Source organism: Chionomys nivalis, chromosome 10 (assembly GCF_950005125.1).
Source record: "Chionomys nivalis chromosome 10, mChiNiv1.1, whole genome shotgun sequence".
Taxonomy (NCBI): domain Eukaryota; kingdom Metazoa; phylum Chordata; class Mammalia; order Rodentia; family Cricetidae; genus Chionomys; species Chionomys nivalis.
Genome location: NC_080095.1, coordinates 67,974,407 through 67,994,895, shown reverse-complemented (window position 1 = coordinate 67,994,895; position 20,489 = coordinate 67,974,407). Strand labels below are relative to the sequence as shown.

The following is a 20,489-nucleotide window of genomic DNA, read 5'->3' as shown; positions in this document are numbered from 1 at the left end:
ACAGGCTCATATATTGCATCTTAAATTCCCATTCTATGAGCTGTTTGGAAGGATTAAGTGAGGCCTTGGAGGAGGTGTGTCACTGGGGGGTGGGTTTTGAGATTCCAAAAGGTCACACCATGTCCAGTGTCTCTCTGCCTGCTGCCCGGGGATCAGGAGGTAGCTCTCAGTTCCTGCTCCAGATGCATGTTTATCTGCTTCCTGCCTTGAGGTTAATGGACTAAACTACCCTTTTGAAGCTGTACACAAGCCCCAGTGAAATGCTTTTGTTTACAAGAGTGGCCTTGCTCATGGTGTCTCTTCATAGCCAGTGAACAGTCACTAAGACAGAGTCTAACAGCTAAACTAACAGATTCTATCTGGAGAGCACTGGGGCTGCACTCTCCTTGGTAAAGGGGTTTGCTCCCGAGTCCAACTCTGGCTCACAGCAGAGCAATGTAGGTGCTGCTGCAGTACCCTGGACTGACGGACTACACTGGAGTAGTGACAGACAGCAACACAGACGGGTGAGGTAGACGTTAAATTTCCAGCACAACACAACACGCCGTTAGCCCAGGCCTGGAAGGAGATGGAGTCCGGAGCCACAGAAAGAACCAGGGAGAAGGAAGGGCATTTCAGATGTGGAGAACGGCAAACAAATCTCCAAGCCCGACAGGAGACACTCACACCACTGCAGAGGAAGCTCTGGGGCACCAAAGCCAAGTTCGGGGGGACTGCAGCGAGTCTGTGAGAAAAACTGGTCATCTTTCCTGGATGAAATAGTTCAAGACGCCGGGCGGTGGTGGCGCACGCCTTTAATCCCAGCACTCGGGAGGCAGAGGCAGGCGGATCTCTGTGAGTTCGAGACCAGCCTGGTCTACAAGAGCTAGTTCCAGGACAGGCTCCAAAGCTACAGAGAAACCCTGTCTCGAAAAACTTAAAAAAAAAAAAAAAAAAAGAAATAGTTCAAGACACAAGAACGTTACAGAAAATTAGCTTTATTTGTGGAATATAGAAAAGTTGATCATAGTGTTAAGAGTGTCAGATGTTCTGCACTCTGAAAGCTTTACAAGAGGCTTTACATACAAACGTAATAAAATAGAGTCCACTGAGTGGCTCCTGCTCGAAGCGGTCTTCTCTGCTCTGTGCACGCCTGCCTTACCATCTGTAGATCAGAACAGGACGCTGCATTGCTCTGACACACGGCTGACTCACGCAGTACAATACTGAAGTGGAGGCAAGTTAGTGGTCATGAACACAGCCAAAAATATTTTTCCACCAATATGACTTTATCATTATATTTTATATTAAAATACATTCTGTGTTAAAAAAACGTATTTGTATTCATCGAAGTTCTAAATTTGTCGTACTAAATTTGACATTCATATAATCTCATATCGATATAGACATGAATCTACATTAAGCTCTCAACATGAATGACTTCCACAAATGAAGACAAACGAACGGAACAGAGGTAACGGGAAATCCACTGAGGAGCAGCGGAAGGGAGAAGGCTTACAAATATCAAAGCCCTGTGCACTCAGCAGAGACTTGCTGAAGAGAGCTCAGCGCAGCCTCAAGCCCTACAGCCTCAAGCCCTATGGGGACATTGAAGCTGCCTGCCCCAGTATCTGTGGGTAATTCTAGAGCTGGTTCTGAAATAGTGTTCCGACCACTTATTTACTATTGCCATTATTAATATTAATGAGCTTGTTTGTTAATTAATTTCTTTTTTGCAGGAAGTATTATATAGTCCTAGCTGGTGTGGAACTTTGGTGCTCCCCCTGCCTCATTCCCTGCTCTCATTCTCATGAGGCTTGAGAAACGCAATGGACTTTGATGCTCGCACTGAATAGGGCAGGATTCACATTAGCACTGGGTGCGGGGTGGGAGCTGAGGCAGAGTACACCGACGTCTGTCCTCTTAGAGGAAATCCTCTCATTCGCAAACCTGTGCATTACTTAGTAATTGGGATCTTTGGCACTTTCTTGAAATGCCTGGCAAGAATTCTGACAGTTCCATGGTCTTAGTCAAGGGAAACAAAACCAAACCAAAACTGCCAAGAATGTTCAGCTTTCAGTCACTCCTGATTAGAGCTGTTGGAGATCACCAAGTGCACTTGTATCTCCAGTTTCACTTCTGTCCCCGAAGCAAGGAAACAATCAAGCGTTACATTAAGGTGCCCAGTGTCCAGAAGAGCAGCGTCATAGGAAGTGAGTCTTTAATTGGATGCTTGAGTTCCTGCCCAGGCTCTTGGCGTGCTTAGAAGGCGGCTCCACTCGGACGCTTTCCTGATTGCCCTTCACAGCAGCCTCCAGCCTGGCTTTCAGGGCCGGGGAGGACGCCATGACATTCCTAAACACTGACGAATGTCGAGGTCCAATCTGCATGAGATTCTGCAAAGCGAAGTCATGCAGACTTCTCCTAACTGAAGATGTGGATCCCAGCGCCTTCTCATCCAGAAGGAAGGAGATGAGAACAGGCAGAAGGCAGGCCACCAGCTGGGAGCCTGCGGGGGGGGGGGGGGGGGGGGAAGGAAGGGGGATCAGGAAGGTTAATGAGTCTCACTTGGGGCAAAAATAACCCCGACTCTCCTCACATTATTTGTATCTGGGGCCATCACACCTGCTAATGGTGCATGTGCGTGCATGCGTGCGTGTTTAGAGTACACGGCAGGTGGAGGCCAGAGCTCATGTAGGTTAATCCAGGAAGCCCTGGGAACCGCCTGTTTCTGACTCTTTGGCACTGGGATTACAAGCAACCTTCACCTACAAACCATCTGGCCGTTTCTGATTTTAGGAATAGCCTGGCCCCAACTTCACTGAAGATGACATGAAAACTTCCTATCCCCTGAGCGCTGGGATTACCGGGCTCTGATGATTGAATCCAGGTTCTCACGTTGGCAAGGCAAGAACTTCAATGAATGAGCGAGCTCTCCAGCTCTCTCTTTTAAAAATTAACTTAATTGCCGGGCGATGGTGGCGCACGCCTTTAATCCCAGCACTCGGGAGGCAGAGGCAGGCGGATCTCTGTGAGTTCGAGACCAGCCTGGTCTACAAGAGCTAGTTCCAGGACAGGCTCCAAAGCCACAGAGAAACCCTGTCTCGAAAAACCAAAAAAAAAAAAAAAAAAATTCCACGTCTCCTATATCCACACCATTTCTTCTTAGCCTCTCCCATGTTCCCAACTCTCTTTCAAAGTCATGGCCCCTTTTCTAAAAAATTGTGTGTGTGTGTGTACGTACAAAACTGAATACATAAATAAGACCTGCCGAGTCGATTTCATGTTGCTCGTACATAATGTTTTTAGGGCTGAGCACTTGCTTTGGGGGGCTCATCTCCAGGGAAGACCGAGTGTACTCTCTCAGTGTTAACTGCTTGTAGCTCTGCATCCAGGGCTGGGCCCCATGGGATTGCCCTGTCTCTTTACCCTTTTAAGACAGTCTTACCCTGTGGCCCAGGTTGTTGGTAGTCTTCTTGTCTCCATTCAAGACTGCAAGAATTACAGACATGTGCCACCATACCTGGTGACAAAGTTTCTCTGTGGTTTTGGAGCCTGTCCTGGAACTAGCTCTTGTAGGCAGGCTGGCCTTGAACTCACAGAGACCCACCTGCCTCTGCCTCCCAAGTGCTGGGATTAAAGGCGTGCGCCACCACTGCCGAGCTCTGATGATCTTTTTTTGTCTGTTGTTTTTGAGACAGGGCCCTGACAAACCCTTAGCCCCAAGAGATCCTGCTGCCCCAGGCGCTTGAGAAACTAGATTTTGAGAAACTACAGAGGTCATAGTGGTCTTTCCTAAAAGCTTTCTGAGGAAAGGACAAAAAATATAGCGTGATCCCAGACACCAGGGAGAGAGCTGGGACTTAGCGCTGACACTCACGGTGCTGTTCTTCGGCAACGGTGACCAAAGCTCCCAAGACCTTTATTCCTTCTTGGAAGATGTGCAGTTCCGTGGTGTCTTCAGGCTTTCTCTTGTCTATCTCCTGCAGTTTCTCCACAATGGAAGATGCTAAAGAGTAAATGTATGGGTAGGATATGGCTGGATTTGGATACTGAAAAATGGAATGCAGGAGCTGATAGGTCTTCATTTGTACCTAGTGAGGCCAGACAAAAATAAACTGTAAATTTAAAAAGCCGTATGAATGGCTGTATTTTTAATTATGTGTATGTGTGTGGATATGGGAACGAGTGAAGTGTCCACGGAGGCCAGAAGAGGCATCGGCCCTCTTGGGAGCTGGGGATACAAATGCTGTGTACTGCCTAAGTGAGTGCTGGGAACTGAGCGCTGCTCCTGGGAGGGCAGGGAGTGCTCTTAACTGCGGAGCCACCTCCCTCGCCTTTGACAGTTTTCCCTAGGGGAGGGGATCTTGGCCTGAAACACCCTGTGTGGACGACGGGACTGGCCATGGGCCCAGGGCATTCTACCTCCTTTGTGTCCCCAGAGCTGGGATTACAGGGGTGGCTACCACTCCTGGCAAATTATACCATTTTGTTTGTTTGTTGTCTTTTCTTTTTCAAGGCAGGGTCCCTCTGTGTAGACCAGGCTGGCCTTAAAACTCACAGAGATCCGTCTGCCTCTGCCTCCCGAGTGCTGGGATTAAAGAAAGGTGTGTGTCAGCACTGCCCGGCTCCTCTAGTTTTGAGACAGAGTCTCATGTAGCCTAGGCTGGCTTACAGGCCTATGCTACCATGCTGTATTTATACAGTCCTGGGATCACACAGAGGGCTGTGTATGCTAGAGATGCGCCCTACTTACGGAGCCAGAAACCCAGTCCTCCCCGGATACTTTTTGTAGGAACAAGCAAAAGCACAAAGCACAGTGTATGTATGACAATCATAGAGACAAAGTCTGCAAGTCTAGACAGATTCCTACTGCAAAGAGCTCTCTACTATAAAAGACATTTACCACAGGGTCTCTACTCTCCAGGGCAGCCTTAAATTTCTCAATGCAGCTCTTCTGAAGGCAGGGGACGGTCGTCACTTCTGGACTGGTAGACAGAATGAACACCGTGACGGCAGTAAGGAGACTGACTTCATCAAGCTCCTGATGCGCTCCGTCCACTGAAGAGAAATGAGCATTAGAAGGTTGTATTCACCACTGTCTCTCTTTAGTTTGGTAGCTCCATTTCTTTCCCCTACAGACAAACTGACTCTAAGAACCCCTGAAGGCTGGGGGTGCAGCTCCATGGTGGAGTACTTGATGGCACAGGCAAGGCCCTAGGTTTAAGCCTGTCAGTGTGTGGAGTGGGGTGGACTAGCACACATTGAGACTGGCTGACTTTGGACATACACGTCTATCTTCAGTTTTCTCATAGTAAACGGGACAGGAGAATTGGGTAGGTTACATGTTATTCACATGTATTAGTACAGCGGTCTATGATGTGAGTTTTCGTTTTGTTTCTGGACAGACGGACTATGCAGGCCTTTGAACTCTTGGCCTCGGTAGATCCTCCTGGGTGACTGGCACACACTTCGCTATGCGTGGCCCGCTGTCGCTGCTATAGGTGCCTGCTAGTGCCTGCGCCACTGTTCTGCATTTTCCTCCATACTCTGTTAATACTGGTGCCGGGTAAATATCTCAGCACGCTGTATACATACTCCACTCCTCAAGAGTGTGGAGTCGCCGGTTGTGGTGGTGCACGTTGGTAGTTTTGCTGAAGGAGGCAGAGGCAGGAGGATCACAAGTTCGAGGCCAGCCTGAGCTACACATTTAAAAAAAAAAAAAGTGTGTGGAGGCCACACTACGGTGTGAATTTCTTTCTCTCTTCTCTCTCTCTGAGGCAGGGTCTCATGTAGCTTAGGCTAGCTTCAACTTGCTATGTAGCTGAGGATAACCCTGTTTCTCTGTGCAGCCCTGGCTGCCATAAACTAGCTCTGTAGACCAGGTTTGGCCTTGAACTCAGAGATCTGCCTACCTCTGCCTCCTGAGTCCTAGGATGAAAGAAGTGAATTTTTGATCTTCCTGTCTTCATTTCTCAAATGCTGAGATTTCAAGTATATAATACCACAGCTGGTTTATGAGTTCCTGGGACTGAATCTAGGGCTTCATGCATGCTAGCCTACTAGGCTATATTTGTGGTTTACTTTTGAGACATGGTTTCCCTCTGTAGCTCTGGCTAGACCTCAATACACAGACCAGACTGGCTTCAGTTTTCAGTGGTCTTCCTGTCCATTCTCCAGTGCTTAGACTAGGGTTACAGGTGTGTACCATTTTCTGTTTAAATAAGTTACTTTCATTTTCCAAAGTGATAGTCTAATTAAATATTTTTAATGAAGTAGCTATATATTATTTTGAAAGGGAAAAGTATCAAACTTAACTTACTAAATTACTTTTTTTTTTTTTTTTTTTAGCTTCTTGGGCTTCTGCCTAAGATCAAGTGATATGATTTAAAAACAATCCGCACCACCAAGGAAACAGGGTCTCACATAGCCTTAATGTGTGGCTGCTGACATTTCCTCTCCTGCAGCTCCTGAGTGCTGGGTTTACAGGCGGGGCCAGCATGGCAAGTGCATGCAGTGCAGGGACAGAACCCAGGGCACGTACGTCAGACAAGAACTCCATCAACCGAGCTGCACACCCAGCCCACCAGAAGGTTGTTATGACACGCATAAACAGCAGCAGTTATATTAATTCAGTAAGTACTTAAAAAACACGTGCCAGGCAGTCCTCTTAGGTGACGAGACTACTTCACTATCAAGTGGGGATCAAATAATGACTTTAGGTTCAGCTAGTAACAAGATCCATGCTTATAAAAACATCAAAAAAACAGAAACGTCCCGAAGTTTCTATTCTCTGTGAGTTTGGGTCAACCTGGTCTACAGAGCGAGTTCTAAGACAGCCAAGGCTATACAAAGAAACCCTGTCTTGGAAAACCAAACCAAATCAAATGAAAACAAATAACAACAACAACCACCCGCAGGAACCAGGACTGTGGCGGCTCACGCCTGCAATCTTAGCATCGGGAGGCCGGGGCGGTGAAGTCTGGAATTCCAGGTCATCCTCTGTGCCAGAGAGGTCAAAGGTAGCCCGGGCTGGGCGGAACCCTATCTCAGAAATAAAAAAACAAAACCATCCAAAACGCCAGGGACAGTGACTCAGGGTAAGTGACACCGGGTGAATGGAGTCTGGAGGTGACCACTGAGGCGGACAACTGAGACGGAAATGCCGTCAAAGGGCATCTCATGGGTGAGTGAGTGGGCAAGCAGGCAGCAAAGGGAACCACACGGTAGGGCCTGAGCGCTTGTACCAGGTAACATTAAATCCCAGCAGCGGCACTTTATGTGTGAGAAACAGAAGTTTGGTCATTTGCTCATGACACATGAAGGCAGGAAAGTGGTTTGACTCCAGAGAAGACAGTGGCTCCGGGTGGCTCACCTGCTCCTCTTCAGCAGAGCAACCTGAAACTGCAGCACCCTCAGCTCGTCAGCTCAGCTTTAACATCACCTGGGTCCTCTTCCCATGCCTCCTAATCTCCCCTACTGGCCCTTCACTTACTGGGGATGGATGAAAAGTGTGCTTGAGGCCCACGAAGTAAAGAACAGTCCCTTGCCAACAGCTTTCTGAGGGAGTCATCTTGGAATCTGATCTGCTAGCTGCAGCCAGGCCAAGGTCCTAGTAGTGACTTCAGGAGAGGCCAAGTCTTGGGCCTCAGAAACTAACACGTAATACATGTAATATGCCACTAATTTTGTAAAAAAAAAAAATTTAAACTTATTTATTTATTTTCTGTTTGTTTGTATAAGACAGGGTCTGGCCTGGGCAGGCTAGCCCTGAACTCACTGTGTAACCAAGGATGGTTTTGAACTCCTGATTTTCCTTCTTCTACTGCCCAAAGTTGGGATGACAGATAGCATTAGGCCCAGCTGGGAAGTGACCTGTTACACTGCAAGCGTTTACCATCAGCTCCTATTAATCTATGTTAACAGCTGGTCTAATACCCGAGTCCTGGCTTGATACACAGCTGAGAGCAAACATACTCTGATCTGTGAGAAAGGGAAGTTTGTTGTGAAGGCTAACACGAAGACTACTTCTCTTTCCCCTCTTCCTCCCTTATGCTGGCAGAGGGAGTGAGTTCAGCGTGCTGTCAGTTTAGTCATGCTGTGCTCCATTTTATTCCACCCTGCTTTCTAATCCTGGCTCAGTCCATTCTCCAACTCCTTTTATCTCTTACATATGAACTTTCACCAGTGGGGCTCTGAAAATAAAACCTTCTCGCCAGGTGTGTGACATGGACTTCTAAAGCAAGCACCAAGCGGGGTGACGCTGAGTTCAAAGCAATCCTGGGAAACAACAATACATTGGCCCCATCTGTCTTCCTTCTGAGGTCTATCTGTCCAGGAGGAGCCCACCTGGACTTCTGTCTTCAGCTCTCACCTGCACCAAAGCATTCCCTGCTCGTCACTCCGCTTTGACTCTTTTATCTTTTTCCTTTTGTTTTTTTAAGACACGTTTTCTCTGTGTAGCCCTGGCTGTCCTGGAATTCTCTCTGTAGAACTCAGAGATCCGCCTGCCTCAGCCTCCCGAGTGCTGGGATTAAAGGTGTGCACCGGCACTTTTCTTTCCTTAGGCTTCTGTGACTGAATTCTTTTGAGTCTCTTCATCTTGATTTGGGTCCTCTTTCTGCTGCCCAAACTCAAACTGAGTGAATCATGCCAACCACAAAGAGGACAGGGAAGGTGGGGCTAAGTTATCTCTGAACACTTCCACATCCACTGAATACACAACACAGTCTACCAAATGTGCCGAGCCGTGCCTCTCCCTTTCAAACCTGTCACCAGTCCTGCTGACCTGGACTCCAACAGTCAAGCACGGTCGCTAGGGCATTCTGTAGGAGGCTGGTCCAAGCTGCATGGCTCTTCTCTGCTCGGGCCATCGGGGAAGTTAAGATGCCTTTCAGAGCTTGCAGGGAGGCTGTGACTGTTGAGGACAACTGGCCCCCAGGTAACTTCACAGCAGTTTCTCTGAGGACTCCAATTGCAAGATACAATATAGTAGGGAGAATTGAGATGCTTCCTGCAAGAAAGGAGTAACATGTGTTTCAGCAGGTATGTCTTCTCAAGTCCTCAAGGGGGCTGCAGAGACGGCTTGTCAGTTAAGAGCACTTGTTGCTCTTGCACCGACTGGGGTAATGCCCTCTTCTGACCCCCATGAGAACCAGGAATGCACACGGTACACAGATATATGTTCTGGCAAGACACCCATACACATAAAAGGAAATACATACAGCTAGAAAAACAGTTGTCAAGGAGTACCAGTCTTAGAGGCGTCCAGTGTCGGCTGTCATCTCTCTGGCCCAGAGCACACAGCTCCGCACTACTGCCCATGTGCTGTGGGTTTGTTCTTCAGCACCAACTCATCCTTCCCAAAGCACCACCCACAGAAAAAACCCTAGAGCATTTCCTATAAATTACAGCCGTTGAGAGAATTCAGTAACTCAATTCAATTAAAAAGACAAAACAAGAGTCCGTCGTTAGCCTACACGGGCTGGCCCCAAGCCCTCTTCCTTCCTAGTGCGGTACTATGAGTATGTGCCAGCACGCCCAGCTCTTTTTAATGTGGTTTGGGATCCAGCTCAAGTCCTTAAGCTTGCCAGGCAATCATGTGATCATCTGACCATCTCCCCATCAACTAAGATTTTACAGCTGGTACCGGGTGGTAGTGGCGCATGCCTTTAATCCCAGCACTTGGATCTCTGTGAGTTCAAGGCCAGCCTGGTCTACAGAGTAAGTTCCCGGACAGTCAAGACTACACAAAGAAACCCTGTCTTGAAAAAACAAAACAGCAAATAAACAGGTTTTATGGCCATTAAAGAACTCAGTTCAAGTTTAATGTTAACATGGGAGCACAGGACACTTGAGGCTGAGGTAACAGAGTCATTCTGTAGCCTGAGCTGGAGACAAAATTCAAGACCAACATAAGCAAGTTAGTGAGATCCTGTTTCAAAATGTAGGTTAAAATAAAAAGGGTGGCCAGGTACCTGTCTCAAAACACATGAAGTCCTATATACCAGGAAAAATCAAATTAAGCTTTTCTGGCTATTTCTTAGTAAAACTCAACTCTTTTCTCTGTCTCTCTATCTCTCTCCCCACCCACCCACCCACCCATCCATTTTTCTGGACAAGGTTTCTCTTGTAGGTCTAGCTGTCCTGTCTTTGTAATCAGGCTGGCCTTGAACTTGAGGATCCACCTGCCTCTGTCTCCCCAAGTGCTGAGATTCCATCACTGCTGGCCCACAGATCTTTAAACTAAGAATTCTTTCGTATTTATTATGTGTAGGGGTGCATACACACCACAGTGTACATATGGAGGTCAGAGGACAACTTGCAGGAATTAGTTCTCTCCTTCTACCATGTTGGCACTGAACTCTGGGTTGTCAGGCTTGGTGGAAAGATTGGTGACATATTTTAAAAATATTTTTGGTGTGTGTGTGATACTGGGTATCTTTTCTTTCCTTATTTTCTGAGACAGTCTCTTACTGAACCTGGAGCTCATCAACGGCTAGGATGGCTGCCTTATGAGCTCCAGCAATTTCCTCGTTTCTGCCTTTTCCTCCTCCCGCAGCACTGAGTTACAGATGTGCACTGCACTGCCATGCTTGGCTCTTGAGTTACAGATGTGCACTGCCATGCTTGGCTCTTGAGTTACAGATGTGTACTGCCATGTTCAGCTCTTCTGAGTTACAGATGTGCACTGCCATGCTCGGCTCTTCTGAGTTACAGATGTACACTGCTATGCTCGGCTCTTCTGAGTTACAGATGTGCACTGCTATGCTTAGCTTTTACGAGGGTTCTGGGGATCTATACTCAATTCTCAGGCTTGCATGGCGGGTGTTTTACCAACTGAGTAATTTTTTCAGTTCCTGTGCTAGATTTGGTATAGAACATATATTTTAATTGGAAATAAGATACATTTATATACATATTAACTTTTATATACAATAGTTACATGTTGGAGAACACTATAGATCTTGAAATAGAAATAGCATATATACATACACAAAGAAAGCTCAGTATGAGCAGGTTTCTAGGGAAACAACTTCTGATACAGTGAGACTGGAGTTGAACTTTGAAAGAAGACATCTGAAAAGCGGGTTCGTGCATTATGGGCTGTAGGAGGCTGATGATCTGGATTTAATCCCTAGAAGCATAACCAAAGCTGGATGTAGTGGTGGACATGTGTAACTCTAACATCCCTAGGGAGATGGAGGCTGAGTCACCTGGAAGCTTGTAGATCAGCTACCCACGGGACACAGCACAGTGACAGGAACAGAGCAGGAAGAACCGACTCCCGAAAGGTATGTGGCAGACTGGGGCTCCCTGACCCAGCTTTAGGTCATTCTGGCTCACAGAGAGAGGGCATGGATGACTGCAAACAGCAGGATGAAGAGGAAGCCTCCTGGGATGCAGTGGATTCGGCAGCACCTACGGAGAGCCCTAAAAGCTATCTGAAAGACCTGAACGGATTTGGTCTGCAACAGAACAGGGCACTGTGCACGGAAAGGATGCCCAGGATTACTGCTTGATCGGCGATACTGTCAGACCTGGGTTCAGGGCCTGGACCAGAGTAACAAGGTCACTCACAGCAGAAGTGCTCATCTTTTATGTTTGCTATGCATCTCACTACTTATTTATTTATTATGTATACAATATTCTGTCTGCGTGTATGCCTGCAGACCAGAAGAGGGCACCAGATCTCATTACAGATGGTTGTGAGCCACCATGTGGTTGCTGGGAATTGAACTCAGGACCTTTGGAAGAGCAGGCAGTGCTCTTAACCGCTGAGCCATCTCTCTAGCCCCCGTATTTCACTTTCACTTTTTGGTGGAACAAACTAGACTATAAAACTAATCTTAACAAGATTATAAAAACTGGCTGGGCGGTGGTGGCGCACGCCTTTAATCCCAGCACTTGGGAGGCAGAGGCAGGCGGATCTCTGTGAGTTCGAGACCAGCCTTGTCTACAAGAGGTAGTTCCAGGACAGGCTCCAAAACTACAGAGAAACCCTGTCTCGAAAAAACAAAAAAAACAAAACAAAACAAAACAAAAAAAAGATTATAAAAACTACTCAAATGTTTGGGTCTGTAGTCATTCAATGGGAAAATAACCAGCAACTAGGCTGTTTCTCGCTCTCTAGGGTAGTGGTTTGCAACCTGTGGGTCACAGCCTCACTGGGGGCCACATATCAGATGTTTATATTACGATTCATAACAGTAACAAAATCACAGTTATGAAGTAGCAATGAAACAATTTAATGGTGGAGAGTCACCACAGCATGAGGAACTGTTATTAAGGGGGCCCAGCACTAGGAAGGCTGAGAACCACTGCTCTACGGGCAATTGCATGACACGGCATACCTTCAGGAGAGCACACTGCAGGAAGCTCAGCGAGGATGACCAGGGCAGCTGAGACCAGTCTACTTCCTTCCTCTGACAGGGTCTGTGGCTCTGCAGCTTTTACTCTTGGGCTACCTGTCAACTTAGGGTTTAGTTCTGGGAGTTGTCTAACGAGGATGCAGACACACAATTCCAGGGTCGCAAAGACCAACGACTTCCCAGGCACAAGTCCTCCCGTGTCCTTCCCTTCACCAAACTCTGGCACGGTTTCCTTTTCAGAGGCTCCATCATCAACTAAAAGACAGGGAACAATGGCTTGAGAAATGCTGCTTGTTTGGCTTCAAGTAGATGGCAATGCACTTTATTTCTGGAAGGGAAATGCATTTAGTGGCTCAAGTGTGAGGTGTGAAAAGCTGAAGGAGAAAGCAGTTCTCAAGTTATAAGTGCTTCACTATGACTTCCCACTGCAATGGATAAAACAAACCAAAACAATCCTTATAATTCATTTAGCCTTAAACAGTGCTGGTTTGAACTTAGCTCCTTGCTGTTACAAATGAGAACCTGACAACAGTAACTCCAACGGTGACTCTGTCAAGTTACGGATTGAGAGAGGATGGGCACTAAGATCAGAATCCAAGTCCCTGACGCCACTAGAAGCTGTACCCCCGTCCCTCGCTGCCTCTCTCTGCACTTCTACTTTCTATGTACATATGCTCCTTCTGCCCTAGTTCTAGCAGTATTAAGACTGCACAGTGATACCGAGCAATACTAAAAACTGCTGCACTGCACTGTACAGTGCTTGGTAGCATGTAGAAGTTTGATTAAATCAAATCCTCCATTTGGTTTAAGCTCCAGAACTGGAACACGAGGAGATGCTGTGTCATTAAGAGTTAATACTTACCTTCTGCGCTTCGTCTCTTTTCCTTCACATGTTCTTGAGCAGCACAGATAATCTGCCTTACCACTTCAAGAGAAGCCAACTGAATGGAAGGCGACTCTCTGGTCAGAATTACTCGGTGTAGTACATTCAGCAATTCAATACCCAAGTCCTGTCAGAAAACAGAGTGGGCACTATTGGAAATGACACTTCTGTGTGTGCAAAAGTAACAATGCTAAGTGCCACGACAAAATTTAGAAAAAGAGAATTTAATAAATTCTTTTTTAAAAAAATTATTTACTTATTTATTATGTATACAGCATTCTGCCTCCACGTATGTCTGCATCACAGAAGAGGGCACTACATCTCATCACAGATGACTGTAGGTCACCATTGGTTGCTGGAAATTGAACATAGACCTCTGAAAGAGCAGCCAGTGCTCTTAACCTGAGCCATCTCTCCAGCCCCAATAACTTCTTTTTTAAAAATAAATCCATTACCACAGCAATAATGGTAGATATCAACACTTCTTTTGTTAGTTTGGAGACAGTCTTTTTTTTTTCTTTAAGACTAGAGATAATTTATTCAGTTAAATCATAGCATGACAATGGAACTGAAATCCCAGTAACTCAACTAATAAGTTTAAAGGAAAGCCTCATATTCAAATAGACAGGACCAGAAAAGAAAATCCCCATCACAAATTATAGTTAAAATACTAAGAATACATAATAAACATAGCATATTGAGAAAATATTGAACAATAATGAGAAAAAAGTTCAAGTCACATTTAAGGGAAAACAATCAGAATAATAGCAGTTTTCTCAATGGAAATTTTGAAAGCCAGAAGATCCTGGAGCAATGCATTCCCAGTCCTATCTATCTATCTACCTACCTACCTACCTACCTACCTACCTACCTACCTGTCTTCTATCCGTCTATCCGTCTATCCATCTATCTATCTATTAAAGATTTCTGCCTCCTCCCCACCACCGCCTCCCATTTCCCTCCCACTCCCCCAGCAGCCCGAAGAGCAGTCAGGGTTCCCTGCCCTGTGGGAAGTCCAAGGACCTTCCACCTCCTTCCACGTCTAGGAAGGTGAGCATCCAAACTGCCTAGGCTCCCACAAAGCCAGTACGTGCAGTAGGATCAAAATCCAGTGCCACTGTTCTTGAGTTCTCAGTAGTCCTCATTGTCCGCTATGTTCAGCGAGTCCTGTTTTATCCCATGCTTTTTCAGACCCAGTCCAGCTGGCCTTGGTGAGTTCCCGATAGATCATGCCCATTGTCTCAGTGTGTGGGTGCACCCCTCGCCGTCCTGAGTTCCTTGCTCGTGCTCTCGCTCCTTCTGCAGTTTGGAGACAGTCTTATGTAGCCCTGCCTGGCCTCAAACTTGCCAAGGATGACCCTGAACTCTCAATCCTCCTGCCTTTGTTCCCACAATGCTGGAATTTCAGGTGTATATCACCATACCTGCCTTGTAACATTTCAACCAATCTCAGAACATTCCTGGCTCATTTTGGTGGGAGATGGTACTATGACAAAAGATCGTTTTCATTCAAGTTCTAACATGATACTGGAGGCACAACAGCTGCCGTGTAGGCTCTGTGGAGAATACTACAGCTTCCTCGTAATAAAGAACCAAGGAGAAGTAATACTAAAGTAGATCTTTACAACACCCTGGGAAGTCCCTGCTCCTTTTCCCCTTCCTTTCTCTAAGATTTTATTGTGTTTTATTTATTTTTATTTTTGATTTTTTGATTTTTTTTGTTTGGATGCTCATTGTTTATTCATAAAGCATTGCCTCAGACATTATTTTAATATTTCTCGATATAACTTAGAAGTTCACATATTGACAATTGTAAGCAGCGCTCCAACACTCTTTAATTTGGAATGAATTTCCACAATACATGATTTTTGAGACAGGGTTTCTCTGTAGTTTTTGGTGCCTGTCCTGGAACTAGCTCTTGTAGACCAGGCCGGCCTCGAACTCACTGAGATCTGTCTGCCTCTGCCTCCCAAGTGCTGGGATTAAAGGCGTGTGCCACCACTGCCTGGCCTTGAGTTTCATTTTATGTGTATGAATATTTCACCCGAACCAATGTGTGGTGTTGGAGTTGGTCAGAAAAGAGCATCAGATCCCGTGAAACTGGAGGTACAGGTGGTTGTGAGTGGGTGCTAGGAACCGAACCTGGGGTCTCTACATGACGAGCAAGTGCTCTTAACCACTGGAGCCTTCTTTCCTGTACCTCCCTTCTCTTTTTCATTAGTTATTCTGGTTGCTGCTTTTCATTTTTGAATAATCTGAGTGAATCTGTCATTAATAAATGCTCGTTTGAGGGTTAGAGTGATGGCCTAGGAGTTGAAAGCACGTACCGAAGCAGAGGACTGGCATTTAGTTCCCAGCTCTCACCTGGGCTGCTCACAAGGGCCTAGGCCACCAGTTCCAGGAGTTACCTGAGGGCTCCCTCACGAGCATGCAAATATGCACAGGCACACACCCATCCATATACATAAGTACAAATAAAATGTAAAATTATTTGTTTGAATGCATACAGAAAGTAGCCAGATGCAGAGGCACACATCTTTCAGAGGCAGCGACAGAGGCATATATGAGTTTGAGGCCAGCCTGGTCTACATAGTGAGTTCCAGGTTAGTCAGGGTTACTTAGAGTCTGTCTTGAAAAAAAAAAAAAACACCTCCCACCAGAAAAAAAGAAAAAAGAAATAATCACAACACAGTTTATAACTTAGCCAAGGTCAATTTAACTCAGATAGAACTCCAACTAGTGCTTTAAGCCTAATTAGTGGTACTACTAATTAAGTAAGAGCTTAGAAAATCACAGAACCCATTTACCTTAAAACCAGAGTCAGCAGTAAGACAAATGGCACACACTGCTAAAGAGCCTCCCTAACCCCTGTTTCCTCTAAGACTCTGCAGCCATCCTCATGCCATAGCCAGACTGAAGACAGGAAGAGAACCCAGACAACAGGGATATTTTCACACCATGTACATTGTCTCTTAGGGGAAATGCAAGATAAGCTAGAGACAAGTGAAAAGACTGGGGTCCAGAGAAAAGAAAAGAAATGATTGCCACACAACAATGGCTACTATGCTGGACAAAGCAACACAGGTCCTTCCTGCATGGCAGAAGGTAGAGAGCACAGTCAGAGGCTTGGCTGTTCCTGGGTTACCAAATCCTCGCGGCATCCCAGGGCCGCCTGTGCCCCTCTTTTCCTTTAGTGATCTTTGCCGAGATCTCCACCATAGTGACCTGGACACAATCCTGTTCTCTGAAGCCCACAGACGCCTACTCACACCACAGTGTATCACCTGGTCACTGCCGATTTTAGATCTGGGCCATGGGACATCAAGGAGGACCTGCAGTGCCCGCAGGCAGGCGGTGATGCTCTCCATGGTGGCATCTGAGCGCAGGGAACACAGGAACTCCACGCTGATTCCTGGGAAAGGCAGAGAAGGGGCTTCTGAGAGTCTTCGTCCACACAGCGACTTTGCACAAGTAAACAGTAAGACAGCTTTAGGTCTGTGTGGGTGTGACATGCAGTCACAGTCACCTGGTCGAGGCTGGCCTTGGACTTGTCTTCAATTCCTGATCCTAATGTCTCTACCCCAAGTGATGGGATTAAAAGTATATGTTATCACACTTAGCTAATTTTCTTTCTTTCTTAATTAAAAATAATTTTAGTGGCTGAAGAGATGGCTCAGTGGTTAATGAACACTGGCTGCTCTTCCGGAGGACCTGGGTTTGATCTCCAGCATCCACATGGCGATCACAACTGACTACAACTCAAGTTCCAGGGCAGCTGACACCTGGCTCCCATGGGTACGGAGCACGTAAGTGGTGAGCAGAATATATGCAAGCAAAATACCATACACATGGAATAAAATAATAATTTTAAAATTAAAAGTGTGTGTGTGTGTGTGTGTCGTGTGTGCATGCGCACGTGCAGGGGCCTACAGGTATCAGGAGCTGGAGTTACAGGTGACTGTCCATAACCTGAAGTCGGTGCTGAGAACTGAATTTAGGTCCTAGAGGAGCAGCAACAGCTCTTAACTGTGGAGCTTCCTGATTTTCTTTTTTAAAAAGTCACTGGGAGAAAGAAGCCGAGTCAGGCAGTCGCCATCATTCTCCCACTCCAGACAGATGCAGGTTAAGATCTTTCCTGGTAAGCCACCTTGTGGTGCTACACAGAATATTAGAAATGGGTTAATCAAAGATATGAGAATTAGCCAATAAGAGGCTAGAACTAATAGGCCAGGCAGTGTTTAAAAGAAAAAAAAAGTCACTGGGCATACACTTTTGAAACTTTTGGGAACAAAACAATGAAAACATGCATGCACATTCCAATTTTTTTAAATGTATATAGCAAGAAATTCAGAATACCGGTAGGAGCGTTCCTCTTGTAAAAACTACGAAGCGGCTGCAGAGACAGCTCAGTGGTCAAGTGCACACAGAGCCCTTCAGAGGACCAGAGCTCAGTTCCCAGCACCCACACTGGCAGCTCAATGTCAATAACTCCAGTTCCATGGGACCCAAAGCCTCCTTCTGTCTCCAGTGGGTGTTTATACTCACAGGTACACACAGTCACAGCAGGCAGACACGCACACACACATAAAACAAAACAAACAAAACACTGGAAAGCCGAATGGGGTGGCACAATTTTGTAATCTCAGACTTGGAGGGGAGACAGGAGGCCTAGGCCAGCTTGGGCTACGTACTGAGATCCTGTCAAAACGACTCCCTTCTTCCACCAACCAAACAAAACTTTTGTAGAAAGAAAGGGACTAAACTTCTCTTGTAATTTCTGTCATTTATCAACTTGACACTGAAGCCAACTTGTAATAGGATTCTAGACTTATTTAATACAAGTTTTAATTTTATAAAATATACACAATACCTAGTTTCCTTCCTTCCTTCCTTCCTTCCTTCCTTCCTTCCTTCCTTCCTTCCTTCCTTCCTTCCTTCCTTCCTTTTTTTGGTTTTTCAAGACGGTTTCTCTGTAGCTTTGGAGCCTGTCCTGGCACTTGCTCTTTAGACCAGGCTGGCCTCAAACTCACAGAAATCCGCCTGCCTCTGCCTCCCGAGTGCTGGGATTAAAGGCGTGCGCCACCACTGCCCAGCAACACAATACCTAGTTTCAATAATGATGTCACTAGCACCCAGCAAGGAACGAGGCGACAGCCCCAGCAGGAGGCACAACTCAAGGGTGAGCCCTCTAGCACCGCCAGCCCTCTTGCTGACCTAGAATCAGATGGAACCTGTCAGTGTAGACATCCTCGGGGGACTTCACCGCAGCCCCAGACGACGATGAGCCCTGACACATGGACGTGGGAGTTACAGGCCTGGAGAGGTTGGCAGCGCCTTCATCCGGGTCAGTGAAGCCTGTGCTGGTGAGCCACAGTGCTGCAGCATGGAGGATGAGCGCCCAGGAGTTGTGGTAATGCAGCTTTGCGTTTTCGCTTGTCTCCGCTGTGTAGAAAGCACCGCCTGCCAAAGGAGGAAGCAGTCGGTGGGAGCAGGGAAAGACTGTGGCTAACCTCTGCTGCTCAGCAAGTGCATCTGTTAACTCTCCCTGGCAGTTCCCTAGCTCCCCCACCCCACAGTATTTCTGATTTTTTTTTTTTTTTTTTTTTTTTTTGGTTTTTCAAGACAGGGTTTCTCTGTGGTTTTGGAGCCTGTCCTGGAACTAGCTCTTGTAGACCAGGCTGGTCTCGAACTCACAGAGATTCGCCTGCCTCTGCCTCCCAAGTGCTGGGATTAAAGGCGTGCACCACCACCGCCCGGCAGTATTTCTGATTTTATCAGCACTGATGAGCTGTCTGTTCTCGGGCTTGACATACATAAACCTTCTCTATACTCTGTTGGTGACTCATCTGGGTTTTTTTTTTTGTTGTTTTTTGTTTTTTGCTTGTTTGGTTTTTTGTTTTTGTTTTTTTCTTGTTTTCTGAGACAGGGTTTCTCTGTAGCTTTGGGGTCTGTCCTGGAACTCGCTCTATAAACTAGGCTGGCCTCGAACTCACAGAGATCCTCCTGTCTCTGCCTCCCGAGTGCTGGGATTAAAGGCGTGCACCACCACTGCCCGGCTTTGTGAATCATCTTACTGTTTGAGGCCAGCATGGTCTACAGAGTGAGTTAGTTCCAGGACAGCCAGCGTGTTACACAGAGAAACCCTGTTTCAAAAAACAAAATAGAGCAAATATCTAGCTGTCTACATTAATGCAACTCTTAGCTGTTTACCCCACGAATACAAATTGTCCCAGGGGAAAATGTTTCAGCTAACCATCACATACGCACATTCTCTAGGAGAAATTTTGTCACTGTCACTCTAGGAATTAGCAGCTTGTTTTACCTCCTTACCTTCAACAGGAAGTTGAGAGGCAAATTCTGCAGGCAAAGTTAAGAGAGCAAAATCCTGCAGGGCAGCAAGCCAGAGTTTGCTTAGAGTGCCCAGGTCTGCGCAGACCAAGTCAAGAAGACCATCAGCCGAAGGGGACCCACTTCTCACACTGTCTTCTGAGTTAATAGGAGTCTTTGAAGTTTGTTTGTGACTTTTATGTCTTTGTACAGCAATTATGTAGACCTGTTAAAAGTAGAAGAAAAATCTTGTGTCTGATGAAGCAATACAAGGTTATTATGTGAGAACATTCAACTTGAAATGCACTGTGGTATCAAGAAGGCATGTAGAGCTGGAGCGATGGCTCAGCGGTTAAGAGCACACATTGCTCTTCTAGAGGATCTGAGTTCGACTTCCAACACTTCCATCAAGTGACTCACCACTGCCTGTAACTCAACTGGGGGAGGTGGGAGTGAGTAGACCCTACACCCTCTTCTGGCATCTACCACCACCCACACATGCACTGGCAGCACACCCACCATATGATTAGCAAAAATAAAGTGTTAAAATTATTTTTTAAAAAGGCATGTATGTATAAACACATACAGATTGTAGAAAGATAAAAAAAAAAAATCATTTCTGGGAAAGAAGAGTTGGCTCAGCAGTTAAGAGTACTGGCTGCTCTTGCAAAACCTGGGTTCAATTCCTAACAGCTATATGGTAGCGTGCAACCATCTGTAACTCCAGTTCCAGAGGAGCTAATGCCCTATTCTGACCTCTACAGACAACAGGCACATGTGTAGTACACACATATGCATGCAGGCAAAACATTCATACACATAAAATAATAAATAAATCTAAAAATAAACTCCATGAGATGTCCTGGAGATAAGTACTGGTACACGCCCTGCCACTATGCGCGTCAACAGCCACGGCAGCTGCAGACAAC

At 46.3% G+C, this 20,489-nt stretch overlaps 1 protein-coding gene across 4 annotated transcripts in view; it reads right to left on the bottom strand.

The window, feature by feature from the left end:
• Positions 1–989: 989 nt before the first annotated feature.
• The window catches only part of Heatr5a (HEAT repeat containing 5A), a 106,840-nt gene continuing 87,340 nt past the window's right edge, over positions 990–20,489 (bottom strand). For all 4 annotated transcript variants that reach the window (XM_057782434.1, XM_057782436.1, XM_057782435.1 and 1 more), the window contains 9 exons: positions 19,564–19,786; positions 18,448–18,693; positions 16,518–16,645; positions 13,213–13,360; positions 12,333–12,605; positions 8,768–8,992; positions 4,886–5,040; positions 3,860–4,073; positions 990–2,488 (listed from right to left, as the gene is read on the bottom strand). In XM_057782434.1, the coding sequence (XP_057638417.1) occupies positions 2,184–2,488; positions 3,860–4,073; positions 4,886–5,040; positions 8,768–8,992; positions 12,333–12,605; positions 13,213–13,360; positions 16,518–16,645; positions 18,448–18,693; positions 19,564–19,786 (1,917 nt within the window). In that variant the 3' untranslated portion in view covers positions 990–2,183. The remainder of the gene's footprint in view (positions 2,489–3,859; positions 4,074–4,885; positions 5,041–8,767; positions 8,993–12,332; positions 12,606–13,212; positions 13,361–16,517; positions 16,646–18,447; positions 18,694–19,563; positions 19,787–20,489) is intronic.